General features: G+C 43.1%; 1 protein-coding gene across 4 annotated transcripts in view; it reads left to right on the top strand.

Moving 5' to 3' along the window:
• rsrc1 (arginine/serine-rich coiled-coil 1) overlaps window positions 1-23,133 on the top strand; it is a 115,886-nt gene that overhangs the window by 79,791 nt on the left and 12,962 nt on the right. For all 4 annotated transcript variants that reach the window (XM_019887642.1, XM_019887639.1, XM_019887641.1 and 1 more), the window contains exon 7: window positions 12,297-12,368. In XM_019887642.1, the coding sequence (XP_019743201.1) occupies window positions 12,297-12,368 (72 nt within the window). The remainder of the gene's footprint in view (window positions 1-12,296; window positions 12,369-23,133) is intronic.

Raw genomic sequence — 23,133 nt, forward strand, 5'->3', positions numbered from 1 at the left:
AAAAGACTCCCCTTGCTATTTGCCAATTCCCAGCCACTACTGTTGCCCCACTTGGGTAAAAATGGATAGGTTGTATCAGAAAGAGCATCCGCTGTAAATACAGTGAGGGACATATCATTGCCGACGAGGAAAAGCTGACTGATTTATTTCATTGCTTGACTGCAGTGTCAACTTTCCACCAATAGAGAGTGCTAACAGACTGTGAAACTGTCATGCGGCCGTGTTTCCCGTCTGTGGGAAATGCCTGAGCGTTTTTTGTAACATGGAGTGACGCTTCCGGGCAAACGATTTTTGTGGTTGAATTATCCAACTTAGTCGACTTTCTGACCGTACAGAGGTGGTTGTACGTAATTTTAATGAGAGAATTGTGGACCTAACCTGTGGAAGCCAGCCCAGCCTGGACCATCAGTGGCGGCTAGTCTCTGTGTCAAAGCCGTGCTCGCAAGGAAACGTTCCGTAATCGCCGCGCCGGCATGTTAATTTTCTAGTCTAAAGAGGGCAGCTCCCTTTTCATCATGGCAAAAGCTGCCGAATATTCAACGCGCTGCAGATGTTCATGAATAATGTCTGTGGCCAAAGCCCTGGCTGAGAGAGGATGAGGAGGAGGAGGGAAGAGAAGGGGGGGGCGGACTGAGCGAGGCCAGATGAATTACACGTAGGGTGGATCTGACAGGCGGCGTGGAGCTTTGTGATCATTCCAAAGTTCTAATAATCTCTCTCACCTTCTCCATCTCGCTGGTAATGAAAGAGAATAGGTGATTGCACCTCAGGCTATGTTCGGCACGTAATGACTCCTCCAAAGGTTCAGAGCCACCGAGGAAAAAGATGAACTTTGAATGAGCGGCCAATTGGCCCTGACAGAGTGATAGCGCGCGACAGCCATCCTTGTGGCAAAACAGACGTACTGCTAATTGATGATCAATATTTTAAGCAAAGCGGTGAAAATAAGTATTAAGAGACGAGAAAGGAAAGGGGGCCGAGGGAGAGGCATGAGGTGTCGTCTTTTCGAAGGGGTTGCTGTCACTTGTCCGCTTGCCCCCTCTCTCTCTCTCTCTCTCTCTCTCTCTCTCTCTCTCTCTCTCTCTCTCTCTCTCTCTCTCTCTCTCTCTCTCGCTCTCTCTCTCCCCCTCTCCCTCGCTCTGTCCAAATTGTCCAACACTGTTTCCCTCTCCCTCCCTCATGTGTTTCCCCCAATATGTTAATAAACGTCTATTACTGTCGTCACACTAATTTGGTTTGCCCCACCAAGGAAGTCATGTTTTCTTTGATTTGTTTTTTGTTTTTTTACGTCATGGCTTGGTATTATTATCAGCATTTAAGTCATGGCATATGAACACCATTGTTAACTAAAACAGCTGCACTTACCAAGGGACCCAACAGGTATGTAGCCTCATCTCACGTTTTAAACTAGTTAACTGCTCAGTATATAAGGTGATCTTGGTTTAATGGCGATCAGCATTCCAGTCGACTGACGTTTTCACTGTGTGCTGTCATGTTAATGAAATTGGCAACTTAATAGCCCAGCCTGCTTAGACCTTTATGATATTCCTGCACTTCTCGATAATAGTCTTTTATGTAACTTTAAAGCTTTAGGCGTTATAATCAGGATTAAAAAACAAAACAAAAAAAAAACTATTACCATGAACATTTTACCTTGGCAATTAAAAATAGACCCCAAGACCTGCTTGACTCCCAAGCCTAAATTCACTGTTCACTATTAGATTTCCAAGCCTTGTTGGAGGTCTTAATTTTTATCTTTTAATAGCGTTTTTCATGTTTTTTTTCTTGCACCCCCCTCTACCCCCCCCAAAAAAGGAGTACAATGCATGCACGTTGAGCCTTCCAAGATGTCCACACCGAAAAGAGCAGCCAGGCCTTGGCGGAGACCACCAAGCCTGTGGCTCTGTTGTGGCACTGTGTGTTTGTTCCTATAATGTGGTCAGTTGAGCTGAGCCCCATTGACACAGCCAGAGCCTCTCCTCGCCTTTCTCTTCTTCTAAGTGGCCGCCCCTTTCGCAGCCTCCTTGTGTCATTATGGCGATTAGCCGCTCCAGTTTACCTTTCATGTGTGGGGGTTTTGATGGTCTTAGCTGCGCCCCACCAGCCCCACCCCACAACCCTACTAGCGCCGCACACACAAGACACATGCTGAGCGCTGTGCCGTCACAATGGAATCCAACAGGCTTTCAGCAGGGGGATCTGAGTTTAGTCTCCACCATTCAACAGCGTGTTCAAGTGCGTTCACCCTAGAATAAGTGGACACACACACACAGGCTCACACACATGCATCTTTTTGCACTAAAATTACTGTGACTACGCTACAGTGTCAGTTTCTTGATCAAGGTTTTTGATCTACAGTCTCTGTGGGCATGATTCACTGAGATTCCAAATAATGGATGCTAAATTGCATTTCACGCTTTCAGATTGCGCGCGCTTTTGGCGGGCGTTTGGGCAAGAGGTTTTGGGTTCCAATCTGAGCTCAGGCTCTCCTTTGTGACGGTTGCCTGTTGTGCCCATGCTTACTGGTACATGTCCCCCCCCACACACACACTCAAGTTTCCTCCCACATTTCCAAAAACATACATGTTAGGTGCATTGAAATTGTGCATCGTTGTGAATGTGAATAGGCCTTTGTATGTGCCTGGTGACCTGTCCTGGGTGTATCCTGCGAGTCACCCTAAATCAGATGGCATAGGCTCCCACTCACACGTGACCAAGCACGATCCTGCTCAATTTAAAGCATTTGTTGATTGAGCTGTATTGCATTACATTTGTTGATGTAATGTATACGTCCGAGCATCAACCTGGCTGGTGACAAAGCAAGTGAAACATTCCCCGCCCTTTTTACACAACGGTTGCACTCGGCAGACGGTATGTGAAGAAACATCAGAGCGGAGCAACAGCTGGCTGTGAGAGCTTAGGCCGATGTGGTGTAGCACACGCCATTTGAGTGGTGCATGTGTGACTGCGTGTGTCCCGCCTTCAGTTCCCATCAGCTATGTAAGTTTAGCTCTTTGGTCAGCTAAAACAAGGACAAAAGATGTGTTTCAAAAAAGAAGTGGGATTTTCGGGAGGGTGCTGCATATTTTTGCGTTGTTTAAAACTCTGCCTTTAAAGCCATTCAGTCATACATGATTAAATAAAGCTTTTCATGAATAGTGGACATATTGCATGCTGCTACACCTGCCCCTCAATATTATCAGTGAAAATTGAGCTTTATTGTATTAGTAAATGCAAAAAATAAAAATACGGATATTGTATTCTGACTTTTTTGTAATCTTGATGGCCACTGCGTACTGGGTTACTCTTAAAAATAAAAGAAAGGTAGAACCTGTAGTTTTGAAGACAAATCTTTTGGGACACTTGTAAACATTGGGGGTATAGTGACGATGGATTTTTTTTTTTTTTTTTGGTAGTTGACCTTAAGGAGATGATAGTCGAGTCAGCGTCAACTAATTGATTACACCACTGATATTTTTTCGGGTGTCAACGATATTGAAGGTTTATTTTGGAAGCTTTTTTCTTTCTTTCTCTTTTTTTAAGCGCCTCGGTTCGCAGCTTATGCTCATAGATGATCAGATCATCATGAACAAGCACCTTTCACCCTAAAAATCATGCAAATTGACCAGCACGTTAGCAGCATGGAAACAAGCCAAACCCTCCATGTTTGTTTCTTTGAACAATTCAAACAGGTAGCCCGGCCTAGCATGATTAGCCAAATGTCTTCCGTGTACCTTTTCATATCCTCCTACAGGTTTCCCATCCAGTGCAAAGGGTGGAAGATTAAAAAGCCGAGTCCACCAGATGCCAAGAATTAAGAGGTGGTTTGAAGAGAAAAGAGAAGATTTGAAGGACACGACTGAGATGAGAGGGAGAGAAAAAAAATCTGAGGCATTACAAAGAGGAAGTAGCGTGCGGAAACATGACGGGGTTGAAGTCTAGGGTGAGATGTCATTCGGAGTCCGCGGGATGCTTTAATATTTCACAGAGTGATCCCTGCATTATGGATTTGCTCTGATTGCCCTCTCAAGACCTACGATGTGCACTTACTCTCTCATCTCCGACAAAGTTCTCCTCGCAGAACTTCAGCCCGTGTCTGAAAGGCATACACACCCTCCCCGCCAAGCCAATTAGTAGACACACAACACATTCTTAACGCTAATGTAATGTTTTAATATCCATGCAGAATCCTACAAAGGCAAATGAAATTTACACATGATATTTCCATACTGAGACTTTGAGGTTGAACTTTGCCCTGGTGGCTATATTATGGACGCTTTGTTGGGAGCTTTCCACCCCCTTAGACTGCTGCGTGTGATGTTTGGATGCGTGTACAGGCGTCCATGTTGTTTGCGTGCGTGCAGCCCGTGGTGCTGCGCAATCCTCCTGAGTGAGCCCCCTCTCTGATCTCTCTCTGAGCGCTGGAGGCCTCTTCTCCCAACCCCACTTTGCCCTCCGCCTAGCCTCATCGGCCCGGCATTGCTCTCAGCGCAGAGGTTTATGGGCTACTGCTCCGGTCCAAAGGGCAGGTGGAAGTCCTGGACCTGAAACACCCACCCACATGCGTCCTCAAGACCCCGCCGCTAAATTTGCTGATCTCATGATACCTACTCACAAACCCTACACATCCTAAAGGTTAAAGTTGCACCTGAAGGGAGGGAAGGGTCTTGAAATAATTGTTGTGTTCTCATGAGACCTTCGTCGCAAATCATACAAAAGACAGAAATCTGACATCCTGTCCCTTTACTCTGGGGGAAGTTCACAGAGGGTGATGAAACAAGTGTTGTGTTCTTGTGAGAGTTTAGTCGCGAATCATGCAAAAATGTTCAGTTTGGTTTTCAAAATTTCTTCTAGGTCTGAAACAATTAATTGAGTAACGCAAATAACTAAGTCGAAGCTAATTTCTCGCAAGGATCATTTTCCCACATGTACGAATGTCATTGCAGACCGAGATATGTCTTTGTGTCGAAACAGGTTGGTGCGATGGTGGCAATTCCGAAAGAATGGGCAAGACAGAATTTCCAAAACTTGTGAATTTCACACTTAAAAAAAAGAACAAAGTGTAATGTGTCGACGGCAAAACAGCTAACACAGCACGTCTACAATTGCCAACACAGGTATTGATGTTAGCTAATTTAATATAGCTTCCCCCTGTGAGTTAGATTGTATTGTAATGCTCTGAAAAATGGTCAAGGATAGACCGCTGCACTACCAATAGCTTTATTCAACAAACTGTCCCAAAATGAACACTTAATAAACACTCTGATCCACGACGAGCTTCCATAGCCACAACTGACACCTCAGCACTCAACCACTGAAAAATGAAGATCTGTGCGATGTTAAATGTGAATCTTATTCAACTCCCACAATCATAAAATAGTTTTCAATTTGCTCATTTCACTCTGTTTTTTTTTTAATAACACAGTGCCACAGTAAAGTGCAATGTAATATTAATTTTATTATTTTTAGGTACAACACACGGAAACATTTTTTTTGGGTTCATTTGCCCACAAGCACAATTAGCTAAGTAATATTTGAACGTTTCCAGAAAACAAAAAATTTTATTGAATTTTTTTTGTGACCAATTCAACAAACAAGACAAGGTCAGTTACTGTATTTCACTTCAACCTTTGGACGTCACCATGACCTAGATGACGAAAAAAAACAGACAAAAAGCAGAAACAAATTTGAACAACCACATTGATATTTTGTTTTTGGCGTTGTGAGAAGTTAAAAGTGATTCAGGAGGTTATGCCATTACATTAATGAGAAACAAAATCAATTTGTTACTGATGCACACACACTTTTAAGTCATTTCTAATACACCTGCCTACTTTTATGAAACATGAAATTGGACAAACAGAACATCAGTTCATCGTAAATATATCGGCTACATCATAACTACTTCAATGGAAGAGTTAAAAATGTGCTTTTAAAATGTTACTCCAAAGCTCTTGGCTTTCAGATGTTGGCAAGTTTGGTGCGTGCCTGCCTGGGTTTTCGCCTTTGCTCCATTGGCTCTAGCACTAGCAGCAGCTCGAACTGATCTCTTTATAGTGTGAGCTGTTCAGTCTGGACTCATGTGTGACATATCCTGTGGAGTGTTGTCTTCTTACAGCCACATGCTGAACACATGCTAACACCAATTTGAGAGAAAAGGCCTTGACTGATGCCTCCCACACTCCGAGTGCCTGTGTGCTGTGCCACCCGGTGGCTACGTTGGGTAGCACTTCTCCCTGAGGTCAACTGGTGCTGCTGTGTACCTGCTGGACATGATGTAATGCAGATGCTCAAAAACCTATTGTGAGCATCTGGAGATGTTCGGTATCAGAACCCCATCTTAGGGTCTGATTTACAAAAGATTTGCACAGGCAAGATCAGGCACTAACCTGATTGCTCAAGCAAACAAATGTGGGAAGTTGATCCACTAATCTAGCACACCCAGGATTGAGTCTACCGAACGGGCCAAAATTGCCACAATTTTACATTAGATTAGCTTGTCAGGTGCAATGCGATTTATCAATCCTGAGACATATTTGGGTGGCTCGTTTTGCATCTTTTAGTAACGCGAGGAGAGGAGGCGGCACAGGCAAAATGAGCAGACGGGGAGGATTGATTTGTTTTTTCCCGCTCCCGCTTGTGGAAACATTTTGAAATACCAGAATCAAAATTGATAGTTTCAACACTGCATTTCTTTGCATCCAGGTCATTCAGTGGACTGTGACAGTTGGTACTAACCTCTCCTGAGGCAATTTTTTTTCTACAGTGTTACTCAGAATGAGCCAATACATCTGGGTTCCATGCTCTTGAGATGAGTTAAAACAAACAAAACATAGCTTTTATGTAGCATCGTCAAAATTTGAAGCGGTTTACTTTCTATAACTCAGTAATGTTTGTTTGTCTCTTTCAATTACACTTCTAAATCCAACATTTCAAACCTGATTTTGATCTTGCTCTCAGAAATGCTCCATGGTGATAAATGAGGTAGGGCACGACCAACATGGAGGCCAATGACAATTATATTTGGCACAGTAAAATTCCGATAATCTGCCTATTCATTATGAATAAAATAATTTACATTTTGATAAGATATGAATTACATGCAGAACATTTGACAGTTTTACATTACTTTGTCCTTGGGTATTTGTTTAACTTTATAAAGGGGAGAAAGATTGGCAAAAATCGGCCAGTTTTATTTTTTTGGGGGGGTTGCCTTTTTTAATTCAATTTCATTATGTTTGTCTTATGTTGTAATGTCTTGTGCCAATTATTCGGTCGGACACCAGTAAAAACGACGAGAGCTCTGAGGTGCAAAGCCCTCTTTTAAATGTGGCAGTCTCCATTATTTTATTTTATTTTTTACACATGTTGCGGACAGCGCACACAGTCTGTTAGTAGTGAGGGGACACACAGTTTAGGGCTCGCCATTTTAGATCTTAGTAAATCAGGCTCTTAATCTTTACTTATCACACAGAAGTGTTTTTCAAGTTTTCTGTAATTATTGACTTTGCTTTAGTGTAGATAATTGCCCGAAGATGCCACGTTTTGACTTTCCTACAATTCATTACGTTGCCACCATAGGAACGGAACTCGATGCAAACCAATATTCTTTGAAATTGTAACGATCTTAACAAATTCCTGCCATTTCTGTTGTGTGCCTGCCTTTTGTCAATCCATTGATTTCTGACCTCCTCTTTCTTGTATGCGGGCTTGTGTGCCGAGCCGGCCTGATTGGAAGGGACATTTTTCCAATGGTGGTGCACGGTCTCTAATATTAAGTTTGTCATTGGCCACGAGGTTGATTTATCTCGCCCTTGTTTTGATTGGTGGCCCTGGCCAATGACGCCCACCGACCAAACACACGCTCGCAGTCAAACTGGAAGTGTTGTGCATGTCCGCCAACACGTGCCCTCTTGCAATCACACACCACGCACGCGCGCACGCACGCGCGCGCGCACGCACGCACGCACGCACACACACACACACACACACACACACACACACAAGCTAAGTGAATAACAGTTGCGCTGACCTCAGCCGGCTGCTTTTTTTACATGTGGTATTGACTTGCTGCAAAACGTGGGCTGGATGCTGCTCTTTCAAACTCTATAATATGATATCCATTCTCACTTGTATTACACGATGTATGTACAGCACCTTGCCTAAGGCCCATGCAAGAACCACACTCTCTCTCCTATCCGCCCTTAATAACTCTATAACTCACCTCAGCCTTAGATTTAATTGTCTATCTGTGCATAAACGCATTAACCCTCTGCTGTGTCTGTTTTGCTGTGGTTCTATCCTCACACACACACACACACACACACACACACACACACACACACACACTCCAACAAGCCCCCGCGATTGCCGCGCCACACGTCCAATGAATAGTCCCTCAACGTGTGGTAATAGGGAATCAGCATCGGAGCAGCGAACATTGGCGGCGTGTAAAGAGATAAATCAGATTGTGGCTCTTGCTTTGCCAGTTTATTGAATCTAAATTGTGTGCGCGCGCGCGTGGCCCCCGCCGGCCCTACACGGCCCATCCATCTCCTGACTGATAATGGCCCCTTTCCACCTGGTGGGAGCATTATTACATTTCCCCCTCTAACGAGACCCCGCTAATCCTGCCAAGAGGAGAGTGGAAGAAAAAGAAGCGATAGAAGAGGAGCTTCTGAAGGGAGGAAGTAAAAAAAAAAAAATGGCAACCTGGCTCTCCCACCCTTCCTTTCTTCCTCTTTCGTCATGCTCAAAACATCTTCTGGCAGCTATCGGGGATTCCTCTGAGCTGTAATTACACTTATAATAAGGACATGCTCCGCCCCTTTCACACATCCAAGGTGGAAAGCAGACTAAATGAAGTGAAAGATCGCTGATTACCAGCTTTAATAAAAGTTCATCACTAAGAAAGATATGTCCTTTGCTACAGTACAAATTTACTTTGCATGCATTTTGCTGTCATATACACTTCATGGAAACATTTGCGCACCTCTTTGGGACACCTGTTAAATTACTGATATGAGTGGAAAAAAAACTATGCTATTTTGGAACAATACAACTTTAATATTCTTCACTTCTGTACAAATGGGTCACAACTCATCAAGGATAGGAAAACGCATGCCCCAGGGTGACAATTGGGCCTTTGCTGACTCTGATTGCAAGTGGGGCTCAAATCCTCCAACAGATTATTGGTATGTGTGTACTCCACTCAAAAGGTCGAGCCCAACCTCTATTTGATGGGTTAATCAAGTCAGAGGTATGTCCCAATACTTTTGTCCCTGTATGTTTTGCAGATCATCTTTTAAACAAGCGCTCACGTCGATGTAATTAAATGATATCCCTGGCTCTGTGGTCGGCCCTGCTTCCTTTGTTTTGAGGGGGCCGGGGGCCCCGCGAGGCCAGTGTGCTGATGAGTGATGGATAAACAGTTTGATTTGCTGCTTTCGCCCCAAGGCTCGGTGTACTGGAGAGACGAGCAAGAGACGGCGCAAACGCAGGGAGGGGTGGGTCGAGGGCAAAAACAGAAGGAGAAGAGGATAAGAAACGCTTTTGGCGAAGGGATGAAGGGATGGAGGTGGAGGATAAACCACGCTAAAGAGGCGTCAAATCGCCCCGACGTTGTTCGCGGGCCTGGTCTCTCGCTTGTTTTGTTGTCCCTCTCCCCTTTCCCCCCCTCAAGCTGTCAGTTCTTCCTTTCTCCTACATGGCTGCCATCTATCCTCTTGCGTCTCTGTACCCTTTTCCCTCCTTTCTCTTCCACCTCTAATACCGCGCCATCTCTTTCCTGCCTCCCCGTAGCCCCGAGCAAAGCAACGCACACCCACCTACGTTACACACAGGTGTCCTCACACAAACATACAACTGTGCATGGTAAATAAATTCTTGGCTTCAACGAGAGCACACAGAGGAGAACAGACCTCCGCAAAGGCTGAACAGCAATGCCAAGTAGAGGCACATCACGTCCTCCGAGCGAAGCTGCTAGTTGGTGTGTAATATCATATATTACATCAATGTCTCGCTCACTTTTTACACCAAGTACCGTCGGGAAAAAAATACTTAGCTCTCCCAAGTGACACAAAAAGTGTTCATCAAAAACAAGACAGGTTTTATTCCTAAAAGTGTATTCCATATGTGGTCCGCTGTAATCGTATGCAGTGTGAACATTAGTACTGCGTTTAAATAGAGGAGCAAAAATGTATTCATGAATGAATGATTCAATTAAAATTTATTGCACTTTAAAGTTAGATTCAACATTTTATTTAAATAAATGTTTGAAAACAAATTTTGTGCCAGTGTAGTGTTTAAAATGGAAAATACAACTCAACTGTACTATTGGACTGAAGAAGAAAATGACACTTCTGAAGTTGCATAAAGCCTCAGAATTCTGCTCATGTGACACCTAAATTCTGAACATTGAGGGACTTTCTTTTGCTTTTTTTTTTTTAGCTTTATGTGACACCCCCTAATCTGATCATTATTAAGATCCATTTTTTTCCCAGGGTGGTGGTTCTATGGAAATAGCACAGTCAAATTCATATCTAAATACAAATGATGCAGCATCACATGTTGAGAGGCAAGGTAATAATAGTCACAGGCATACATTCTTTGTCCTCTGCAATTAAACGACTAATATAATTAATGGCTGACCGATACGGATTTTTCAGGCTGATTCCGATATTTGGCAGACTAAAATTCCAAATTACTTTTTCTACTTAATGTGAAACTCTTGGTTTATCAGAAAGCTATTATACTGCCCTCTGGTGGCCAACATGTCCAAACCAGAAGTCGCACGCCAATGGGCATTGAAGTATGAAATCATGATGCAAAAATTGTTTAATTCTGTACATTCGCTTTATGTTATTGCTATGTTTTTAAGAAGAGTGCTATTTTGCATCGAAAAAAATGTTTAAGACGTTTATTTATTTTCCAGGGCTGGTTTGAATTACTAAGAATGCTTTTTTTAAATTCATTTTTATTTATGAAAAATGAAAAATTAAACTTGTAGCATCCCTCTGTTTCCCATTATTTTTGATTATTATACAAACTTTTCATCAAATCGGGCAAAATGATGTTGTGCACTCATGTTTGACTATAGAGGTTCCACTGTAATCATAAAGAGACAAGTTGCTGAATGACCTGGTTTGCTTTTTGACCCGAACCTTTGGCTTCTTAAATTGGGACTTTGTTAGCATCGAGTTAAACTGAACCAATATCAAACATGCGATGTTACACGCACACATGCTGAGGGAGGTAGACGAGGGTTCACTCATCCATGTCGAGTCATTGTTCGTAAAGATGCGTAACCTCCAGACTTAAGCAGCCGTAACCGCAGTGTGACGGCTTCTTTGTCTACGCCAATTAGTGAACAAAACCAGCAGCGCAGTCGAGCTAACCCTCTGGCCTCAAACGCACAAACACACACATTGTATACACTGTGTATGTATTTTATGTAACATGTTTGCTTGGCAGCTAAACAGCCAGTCACTTCCAATGAGGCATTTCAAACAAAGCACACACCGCACCAATCTACAGTCAAATTCCCACAGTTGGGGATGAACACACACACACACACACACACACACACACACACACGCACACACACGCACACACACACACACACACACACACACACATACACATACACACACTCCCTGTGCTCTCCACCCACTCTTGTATTGCGTTAACCCCACCTTTAAAAAAAATAAAACACCACAGCACACTTTTTTCCTTGCTGAAGTTTCAACTCGTTAGGTGTAATGATATTGGAGACTCAATTTTACATAACTCACTCATCAAGTGGCGAGATCGCAATAAAGGCGAATGGCTCCGTCGAGGCCTCGCCGCACGCAAAATAAATGATGCGGCGCACCGCAGAAATGTAATTAATTTACCGGCTGTATTGATAGTCCTTATACTTTTTTTTAATGTGGCTTAACATCTTGATTATTTTGTCGGTCGAGTGGGGCATGTGAAAAGAGATGCTTATAATGCTCCGACGAGTGTTTATCCCTGCCGCTTGGCTTATTTTTAAGCATTTCATTATGCCAACACGATAAAGAGCTGCGAGGGAGAGAGAGGCAGCGTGGCTGTCCTTGACTTTTTCATAGAGAAAACTACTTCCTGCCTGCGAGAAAACAAAATTCTGTTTTTATTGTATGCTCATTTACTGCTTCCTCTGTGATGACTGGCACTATTTTCAGCACGCCTTGCTTAGACTAAATGTGTCACTTTTTTTTGCACTACAAATTTTCCACATATCACAGTTATTAACTATGTTTTGTTTTCCTTTTTAGCTAAAACAGATGAAGTCCTGAAGGCCAAAATAGCCAAGCAAGAGCAGGAGACCCGAAAAAAGCGGGATATAGGTGAGTTTGTGTGTGCGTGTACAGCATGCATCATTTTATGTCAACACAAAAAGCACATATTCATTTTAAGTTAATTTAATTTGAAACATAAAGAACCCATGCCTCATGTTCAGCGTTTTTAATTTATTATTATCGTCACATTCATTTCTTCCTTCTGGTTTGACATGAGACACACGCACGCTGTTTGGTGGCAATGAACTCAGTTCACTTCACATCAAGCAGCAGTTTGGCAGATTGTGAGCAGTTCTTCAAAATAAAATGAAAAAACAGCTGTTTATGGCCACTACCAGTTGGAGTTCATTTCCAAACTGAACATAAAAGGGGAAAAAAAAATACACTGAGTATTTCAAACAACCACATAGCTTTGCTTTAGATAAGACTGTTTAGCTTAATCTAACAATGCAAAACGCCAGTCGATGGGCTAACAAATAGCTGTGGTGTATCCGTGTTATAAGTGCTTAAGCAATGGAACTTTGCGCAAAAATGACAAAATGACAGTACCCATAGTCATATTCTCTATCCTCGGCGATGAACAACTAATATTGCTGTGGGTTACTGAGCAGTGACCATTTCTATGTACATCCATATGTTTGTATTATACTGCCACCAGATGGCTAAGGCGTACAGAGCAGGAGAAGCAACACGATGTTCATCAAACTGAAGCAATAAAATGGGTAAAAAAATAAATAAATAAAAAAATCATAAAAGTAAATCGCTTACATTCTATTTTAGTTGTCATTATTTGTCATATTAAAAAAACACATTGCATTCTTGGAGGGGGGTCTGGAATGGTTTATTGCTGTTTCCATTCATTTAAATGGAGAAAGATGATTTGATATACAAGTTTTGAGTGACAAGCATGGTCACGGAACGACTTCAGCTCGCATAACAAGTCAATGCTCTATTAAATGTTTATATATTGACATGTTTAGCTTGGAACTGAAATCAGTGTCAATATATTTATTCAATGTGTTTGCTGTGAATTCATAGATCCTCTTTTCTGTTTACTTTTGACACAGCATCAACTCAAATGAACTTACATATGTCCCTCTATATTAGGACTTGCTTCATTTGCGTTAAATGCATCGGAAATATGCATTCTTTGTACTGGTGCCAGTGAATGTATTTGCTGCCAGGATGAAGCTCCCCATTGACCGCACACACGCACGCACACACACACATGCATGCACTTCGATAGACATTCAAATAAAGCCAAGAGTCATTTCCACTGGATATGTTGGTGATAATAAAAGTCCTGATATAGAATAATGAGGCTGGTCCTTGTTCTGACCAGGACACCATATAAATGAGAATGTGTCTGTCGGCGTGTGTGTTTAGCAGCAGAATAATTTGTTGTAGTGTGGGTGTTTTGTGTTTTTTTTTTTTTTTCAGTTGCTGCACTCGCTCTTGTAGCTTTGTGTATTTTGTGTGCACCTGTTTGTGTGTGCTTCCATGGAGGAGGAATGGCAATGTGACCTTTAAGTTAGCTGCCCTTTTGGCCGAATGAAAGTGCACCCATCAGAAAGTAATTAGCCTTGCACTCTTGCTTTGGTCCCCAGCGCTACATACTATGTATTCTCCTGTCCTCTTCCTCCTCGCTTTCACACCCTGCTGCTGTTATTTGTCTCATTTTCTTTATGCTATCTCAATTTTTTTGTCTCACCTTCTCCGTCTCTATTTGTCCTCCTCTCTGCTGCCTCGTTTTGCTCCTCATTGTGGACTTATTGCCCATCACGACAAGGAAGGGACATGTGTACAACTCAAAATGAAATACAGTATGGTTTTCTTGTCCTCGAGTTGTGTAACATTTCATGCTTGGGTTGGGGGTTGTGAAATTCATGCACATTGGAAAGAAAAGCAAAATATTCATCATCTGCCTAATACCATAATTGAGTACCAAAAATAAGCCAGTGGTGGATGAGAATCGCGGTTAGCCAATTAGATTTGGCTATTCCGATCACCACGACGCTGAAGATATTCATGTCAACATGACCACAGGACTGGTGATTAGGAATGATGGCAACGGCGTAAAGTGTAGCAAATGCTTTGTTGCCAAAAGACAAACATGCGCACACTAATTACAACTTTATTTAGTGCAACAGCGAGTTGTATTTTTATTCATCTTTTTTTTTCAGATTTGTTTCTATGTCAATACATCGAGATACGTCTTTACACGAAACCAGTTTGTAGCGCTAAAAACGTTGGAAGCCACTGAACTCCCAAAATATCACTGTCATCATAGATTAATTGACTCTGACTCGACTTTCACCAGATTACAGTCACCTACAAAAAATCGCTTAACCCCTACCACGCACAATATGTCCATTTATGCCAATTTAGCGGAAATGCAGTGTAATAAGGGCTTTTGCCTCACCGAAATGTGAACTTTTAATGTTATGGAGTGGCCTTCTCACACAAGGGCAGACACACACCCAAGCAGAGGCAGCCAGCTCTATCCTCCGCTCCCCTTCCTCCCAACACAAGCGGGATGGAAGAGGTGGGCCACTGCTGCAGTTTAGCAGTGGATCACCAGGGGTCTCTGCATTCCCCGCAGGGTCTCTCTGAGGTCAACACCACAAGAAAGTTTCAACTTGAACCGCTAAAGTCGAGCGAAATGAGGAAACCTTCTAAGAGTGGAAGGGGAAGAGCGAGGAACACTACCTCCTACACGCTTCGTTCATAAATAGATCCGAGACTGGCAAAGCGTCCACGTTAGCGTGGCGCTAATCGAAACCACCCGGATCTGATTCATGTGAACGCTGTTATGTACGAGATATCATTGTTGGTGAAGCCCTGCGAGAAGATGATGGGAGGGAGGGGGAGCTTATCATCAGGGCTTTTGTGAGAGAAAGGAGAGGGATCAATAACTGGCCCCGTGGCCATCAGTTAACAAAGTAGTCTCCACTTAAAAGAAATGTTTGCCTCGCTGGTTAAGGGCAGCCAGATGATGCTAGGGCTTGAAAAAGGAAACTTGTGAAATGAAAGACGTTGAGAATGAGAAGGTAAGATGGTTCCTTTGTTTGCTGCATGCCTTCAAGTCAAGAGATTGCACTTTGTGTGCCCACGAGGCACACTTGACATGCAGTGCAGCACACAACAGATGCACGCTTCTTTTTTGTGTGTGTGTGTGTGTGTGTGTGTGTGTGTGTGTGTGTGTGTGTGTGTGTGTGTGTGTGCAGACTGTATTAATGACAAGCAGTAATGAAGTAGCCAAAGTTTCAGGGCAATCTACAAGCCACATCAATAGGTACGCCTGCACAATCCACTAAATTCCGATATAAGTTGTAGCTAGCGGAGGATGGAGGAGAAGCACAGAAAACGATCATGATTTTTGATGCTTTAAAAATAAATTAATAAATAAATAAATTTAGAATAAATCAATACATCATTGCTTTTAAATAAAAGAAAACGTTATTAATCACTTTTCATATGTAGCGGGGCCCTGCAAATCTTGGTCACTTGGGCAATGACCACATTTTCCAAAGGGTAATTCCACTCCTCACTACAACTACTACTAGTACTACTACTAGTCCAACCTCTAGTACTACTACTATTACTACTACCACCACCACCACTGGGAGGAGGAGAAACACCGAAAACGATCATGATTTTTGATGCTTTAAAAAAAAAAATAGAATAAATCAATACATCATTGCTTTTAAATAGAAGAAAACGTTATTAATCACTTTTCATGATGTGTAGCGGGGCCCTGGAAATCTTGGTCACTTGGGCAATGACCAAATTTTCCAAAGGGTAATTCCACTCCTCACTACAACTACTACTAGTACTACTACTAGTCCAACCTCTAGTACTACTACTATTACTACTACCACCACCACCACTACTACGACGACTAATGATCTTTCTTTCGTATCTTATTTGTATTTTTCTGCGTCTATTGCACCATGGCGCCTCATGCAGGTCAGTCATGGTTCTATGACAGACATTTTTCCTCATCATGTGTGGGGTCTTTTACATTTGAAAAATCTGTAAAAAAAAACTTGGACGTGTCAGGCATAAGTAGAAAGAACACACATTGGATGGCCACTCTTTGAGGAAATAAACATCAACATTTTCATGATGGAAATGGTGAGCTAACACTTGGCATTCGTTCACGAAGACATTGTGACCCCAAAGTTTTTTTTTTTTTTAAAGCCTTGATACATACCTATCTAGTCCTGTGAGTTTGTTTATTTGTTAATTACTTCAGCATGTTTTTTGTGCAGTCACCTCATCGTGCTATGGATATATGTAGGTGACAGCAGGCCTAACAAGGATGATGTTTTAGCCCCCTGCGTGCCGCTCTCTTGCCCATTACCTCAAACTAGCAGCAGATTGGGAGATCATATATTTTAATGAGACGTATAATAGCTCTTTAACCCACATCATTAGGGGAATATATACCTACCATTTGCTCTTTGGGCAGCTAAACGAAAGGACTGTTTCCCTAATTACTTAGTGTGTAGGACAGGTCACGGGGTGGGTGTGTACCTGTGTGTGTGTGTGTGTGTGTGTGTGTGTGTGTGTGTGTGTGTGTGTGTGTGTGTGTGTGTGTGTGTGTTGAGGAATTATATGTACATTAAATATTCAGCTGCCCCCCCCCACACTTGCTCGACCTAGCATCCATTAGGGCATCGTCGCTGTCTAACTAGCTCTGTTGTCAATCACTTTTCACACTTTTTGGTGGCCATTTGTCCAATTTGGAAGAACCAGACTGTAAGCGTACACATCATCAGCAACTAAGGCATGATGAGCATTGTTGACTCTCAGTAGATGCTTCATTTGGAAGACATGCACAGTACTTCTCCATTTTAATTGTCATAAAAGTATTCATTTTATCTCACGTGAAATGTATTGCCCATCATATACAATAGTGATGTCAATAACCGTTCATCCATTTTCTCTTAGACTTGCCTGTCCTGGCTGACTGGTCGCCAGCCAACTGCAGGCAAAATGCAGTGCAGTTTACGGCAGTCCCGTCGTACAATGTCCAGTAAACTAGTTTGCACAGTGGCATAGGAATATGTACATTAGGCGCACAGAAAGTAGAAAGCACACTCAATTACCGCTCTACTATTTGTGTGTGTGTGCATGTGTGCGTGCGTGCACGCGCGCTTGTATAGCGCTATGGACTATCTAACTTGTACTAATGCACTTAGAAGGTTATACATCACAGTAAATATTTGTATGAAAAAAACAGTTTTTCAGATGATGGATAGATAAACCCCATCCATCCATTCTTTGAACCACTTTATCCTCACAAGGGTCGCGGGCATGCTGGAGCCCATCCCAGCTGATTTTGGGCAGTAGGCGAGGACATCCTAAACTGTTTGCTAGCCAATTGCAGGGCGCACACAGATGAACAACCATGCGCGCTCACAATCACACTTCGGGACAATTTAGAGTGTTCCATTTCCCTGCCATGCATGTTTTTACAATGTGGGAGGAAGCCGGAGTACCCGGAGAAAACCCAAGCAGGCACAGGGAGAACATACAAACTCCACACAGGAAGGTTGGAGCTGGAATCGAACCCTGTTACTCTGCACTGGATGTGCGAACCAAGTAATCACTGTGCCACTCATTAGAGGTTCCACTGTCATAATAATTCGTTAGCCACGATTACGCACGCCATTAAACAATTTGTCAATCTAAAAATTTCCGTTCCACTTGCATCCAGTGCCGGTGTGTCCTTTTTATAAGAAACGCTGTGATGCCTTTTCTAATTGAAAATAATAAGTAATCTCGTGGACAAGATGTTCTTGTGTGATCCAAAACTGTTTATCTCTTCAGTTTGAGCCGCAATAAAAGACAGGAAATGAGAGGCATGTGAGAGTGTCTGCTTGGACATTGATGCTTAATGTAATCCGCCTTGAAATCAAATTATTTGACCTGGAAAGCCTAACAATACAAAACTCATGCCGGGCTGCTGTTAAATATTTAGCATGTGCCTGTCATGAATACAAATGCCGCGCAAATTAGAATCTACAGGCGCGTGACCCCCATATCACACCCGGTAAGCGCGAAGGTGGAAGGGGGGAGCTGGCTGTGCTTTAAATGTTTTAATTACCAAGGCCACGCTGGGGCGCGCCAAAGGACAAGCGACCAAATTCATCCGCTAGTAAACATGGGAATTTTTTTTCCATCAAATTAATAACAACATAAAGCATTCAACAATGATGTCATTTGTATTGGTTATAATACGTGACCCGCGCAAGAATTATGACTGTGCAGATCCCATCAGGGATTTTGGTGTAAGAAAATCCTGTTTGTATTGATTTGTTAACGATCGCCAGTGTGAGCACTATCTCCTGTCCTGACTTGTGACGAATGGCCTTATTTGTTGTGTTATAATGTTCAGCACAATCACACCAGCAACAGTCAGGCAAATATTGAACCTACACTTCACCACCTCCCATTTGTTCCAGGAATTAAAGCTCACTTTTTGGCCCATAATGCACTGCAGGAGTCATTTAAAACAATGAGAGCAGACTGGCAATTAATTACACTTTTGCTTCCAAGGTCCGTTTTAAAACAGTCTGCTTGCAACTTACATAAAACCGTCCTTTCGATTTATGCGTTGGCGGGATAATGATTGATTGGAGATGAAAAGTGCCACGGGCTCTTTATTTGCTCCTCTCTCCTCCCGATTCATTCAGGTGTGTGCCGAACCCCACCCTACCCCAGGCCGAGACCATTAGTTATGCAAGGCTGCTAAGCATTGAATCACAGTCACGTTCCCCGGGGAAATAAATTTGGCAGAAAATCAGTGTGAGAAGATTTAATTATCACGAGAAGACCTTTTTTTTTTCTCCCCCCCTAATAGAAGCCCAAACTCAGTCAGCACCACATGCTGCAGCCCAAAAAAAATTAATAAATAAATACAAAATAAAACCATTAGGGATGCCAGCTCTCTCCTTACCTTCCGTCTCCTCTCAATTTGTTTCATTATAAGGGAATAAGCCAAGCAATTACGGATTTATTGATTTTTTTATTTTTTTTTCATTAATGCAGATTTCCTCCTTACCCCGCCCATCCTATATTATTTCCCTCCCCGATGTTCTCTCGTAGAAGTTGAGGCTGTGAATGATTGGGTGACTGCTGGCTATGTGAATGAGAACCCAATCCCACTCACCCCATGTGACCTTATATGCGTGCTCCACTCACGCCTTCGCACACATACACATCAGGGGTTGACCGGACTCGTGGACTTCGGCATTATGCAATGAATTGTAGTTTGAAATCGACTACATGTCGATCACGTTTACGCATGAGCAAGACAGGCGGCCTGTCGGCAAACAAGCTGTGGTGCCACAAGTATGAGGAAATATTTTATTGAAAATGACAGCACGATCATGGTCGCTTGAAGAATATGGAAGTCTATCCTCTGTGTGTGTGTGTGTGTGTGTGTGTGTGTGTGTGTGTGTGTGTGTGTGTGTGTGTGTGTGTGTATACATAGATATAGATTAGACACACGGGCGGCCCGGCAGTCGAGTGGTTAGCACGTCGACCTAGCAGAGGTCGTGGGTTCGATCCTCCAGCCTTCCTGTGTGGAGTTTGCATGTTCTCCCCTGCGTGGGTTTTCTCCGGTTTCCTCCCACATTCCAAAAACATGCATGGAAGGCTGATTGAACACTCTAAATTGTCCCTAGATGTCAGTGTGAGCGCGGATGGTTGTTCGTCTCTGTGTGCCCTGCGATTACTTGGCAACCGGTTCAGGGTGTCCCCCCGCCTTCTGCCCGAAAATGGCTGGGATAGGCTCCAGCACCTCCCCGCGACCCTTGTGACGATAAAGCGGATCGGAACATCGATGGATGGATGGACACACGCACGCGCGCGCGCGCGCACACACACACACACACACACACACACACACACACACACACACACACACACACACACACACACACACGCGCGCACACACAAAATTAATTAATGCGAGCCCTCATCCCATGGTCACTCAGGTCTGGTGTGATTGACAGCCCCCTTTTAACCTTCTGTGATTGGTAATCGTTTCCCGGGTCACCCTTATCAATGAACCCGTTGCTAGTAGCCCAATGTATATTCAACAAACTTTCCACGAGCCACTGGCAGGCTTTTTTGGGAAGGATTTTCCTCCGTTATTCCTTGCAGTTTCAGGATAGTTAAGATTTGTGTTCAGGGAATAAGGATGAGCACTGATAATTGCTGAATTAATCAGGGGTTAGGCTGCTCATTTGCCCCTAAATCTTAATTTGGATAATTGGGTTTTTCCCTACACATACCGATAAGTGGGGCACCTTTCAGTCTTGTTCCTCTCTTCAAGATCAAAGACAGCAAAAGCACGATTGTCAGATATTCCTAAAAAATTATCCTATGCGGTTATCCAGTGGTGTAGTCTGGTAGGATTGCACCAATACCAGTGCTGATACTGCATGTATCAGCATGCCTATTCCTTTTGGGTAGGAGCCACGTCAGCCATATGTTCGACATTTATGACACTTTGAGACGATTGCAGGCTGTTCAACAAGCATCGAGCTTCTCGAATTCCTTGATGAAGTTCTTTTTTCTGCTCCCCTGTGAACAAAATCGAGTCTCTAAAGTAAAAGTTATTCTTGCCGTTAATTCCAAATTTCCTGGTGTGCCAATACATGTCTATGTAACTACTGGAGAAAGATCTGAATTCTCTAAAACTGGAAACATTTTCCCGAGTACCCACCACATCACCCTCCTGCCCCCCGTCTGTAAAAGCGGAACACATTTACGTCTGGATATGATCACACACACACAGGGCAGCGCAGTTGGCGCTCAGTGCGGTTTACGCGGGTGACCAGACCGCACTGTTTAGACACACCCGCAGACCGTTGCAGGTCAAAGGGCCGTCATTCTCCTGGGTGGCGCTGGCCGCCGGCGACCCCACCTACCCCCTCCAACTCCCTGAAGGGTAGACATCAGCGGTCACATAAAAGCAATTATGTCGCTTTTCGTGACGTAAGCTCAAGGCCGATGTCCAATGAAAAACTTCTACAGTGGGACCTCAGTAGTCGAACTAAAATGGTTTCTGGTGGGAAATCCAGTGGAAAACTGAGTCACGAACTTAATTGGTGCCATGCCCGTGTTTATAACTTGCCTACCTTTCGTTGGATAAATCTTGGTTAAAGAGCACAGATCTAACCGCTCATCGATGACAAGAGCTTCCTAACACTCCCTTTGGCAATTTCCTTTTAGGAGCCATTCTGACTGTTAAGCGCTTTGTTTACTTGTTTAGCAAATGTTTCGCATAACCAGAGACATTTCCCTAATTAATTGTTACTCAGAATCTCACGCACTTGACCGTGACCTTTACTCATATATTTTGTAGCAGACCACACACATGCGCAAACGCACACATACATCCTGTCAGCCAGTCCAATGAAAGAGAGAATCAATTCGGATGTTAGTGAGTTGCTTGATGGCAGACATGTCAAGAAGACTGTTGTGTGTGCATGTTTTTGTGTTCGCTGAGCCCGTTTCCTGGATTCTGATTACATTTACATTTTATAGCGCTGTCTCCAATTAAGGAATTAGCGCTTTGGTGTTTCTCTGCTCATGCACTTGTTCATATTAAAAAAAAAAAAGCTGCTGACACACACACTTGGACAGCCTAGTTAAGTGGAAAGTAAATCTCTTCAAATGCTTATTCTTTCTGGTAAAGGCCAAGACTTGATATTCTCATAACACTAAAATGGAACTGAGCTAAATAAAGAGCTGCACTGGGCCCACTGACATATCGGTCACGATCCGAAGTGTTGCAGTCTGCAATTGCTTCACGTCTTTCTTTTCTTCTTTTCACACACACACACACACACACACACGCACACACACACACACACACACACACACACACACACACACACACACACACACACACACACACCTGGTTTCTGTTATCCATCGATGTTGCCACTAAACAGAATTCAAGTGTGACTGTGCCAACAGGTCTTTGTTGAAACCTGACACAAATAATTGCCATTATATTTGATGATGAGCCATGACACAATATATCTAGTCCAGAGTGTAACATCTCTTCAACAATGTATTTGTGAGCGATCGGTACACGGTCATCGGCAACATTAAATATCTAAACCTGGATAAACAACTTTCGAACATCGATTTTAGTCAGCAATTTTCTAGCCCAATTGTTTTCAGGGAGGGGTCACAGAACTTAAGGGGTGATGGAGCAGCTTCAGAAAAATTAAGAAAAACAAACAGTGGTTTAATTAGTTTCAGTACTGTGCTTGAAACTTGAAACATTTGTATCTTAAATTGTCTTCCCCTCTTAAAATGAATGGAATTGTCATTAATCCGTTCTTTTCCTCTGTGACTGAAATGCTGCAAGTAGTAATTTAGTCAAAACGAGCGTAAACTGAGGGGAGGAAGTCGCAAGGTCAGAAGTGGTGACTTGACAGTGAGTGACGGAAGCGACGAGTTGGGCACAATGAGCGCATATGTGGAAGGGGATAGCAGAGGCACGGCGGCGCGTGACTGCCGTGTCATCCTTTCATTAGCAGCTTGTTTACCTCTTTAATTCATCATTCCGTCCCTTTTATTGACTGGAGAGTGGGAGATCACTATCTCAAGGGTGTGCGGGCGCGGGGGGTTGTCACATGAGCGACATTCAGTCACCAGCTACATTTCATTTCCTGATGCCAGATAGATAGCATATAAAGTATCGCATCAACTTATCGCATCAACATATCGCATGATCTTCTCAAAGTCAATTAATGCTCACGGGCACTGGGTTGATGTC

Source organism: Hippocampus comes, unplaced genomic scaffold (genome assembly GCF_001891065.2).
Source record: "Hippocampus comes isolate QL1 unplaced genomic scaffold, H_comes_QL1_v1.1 scaffold6, whole genome shotgun sequence".
In the NCBI taxonomy this organism is placed as follows: Eukaryota; Metazoa; Chordata; class Actinopteri; order Syngnathiformes; family Syngnathidae; genus Hippocampus; species Hippocampus comes.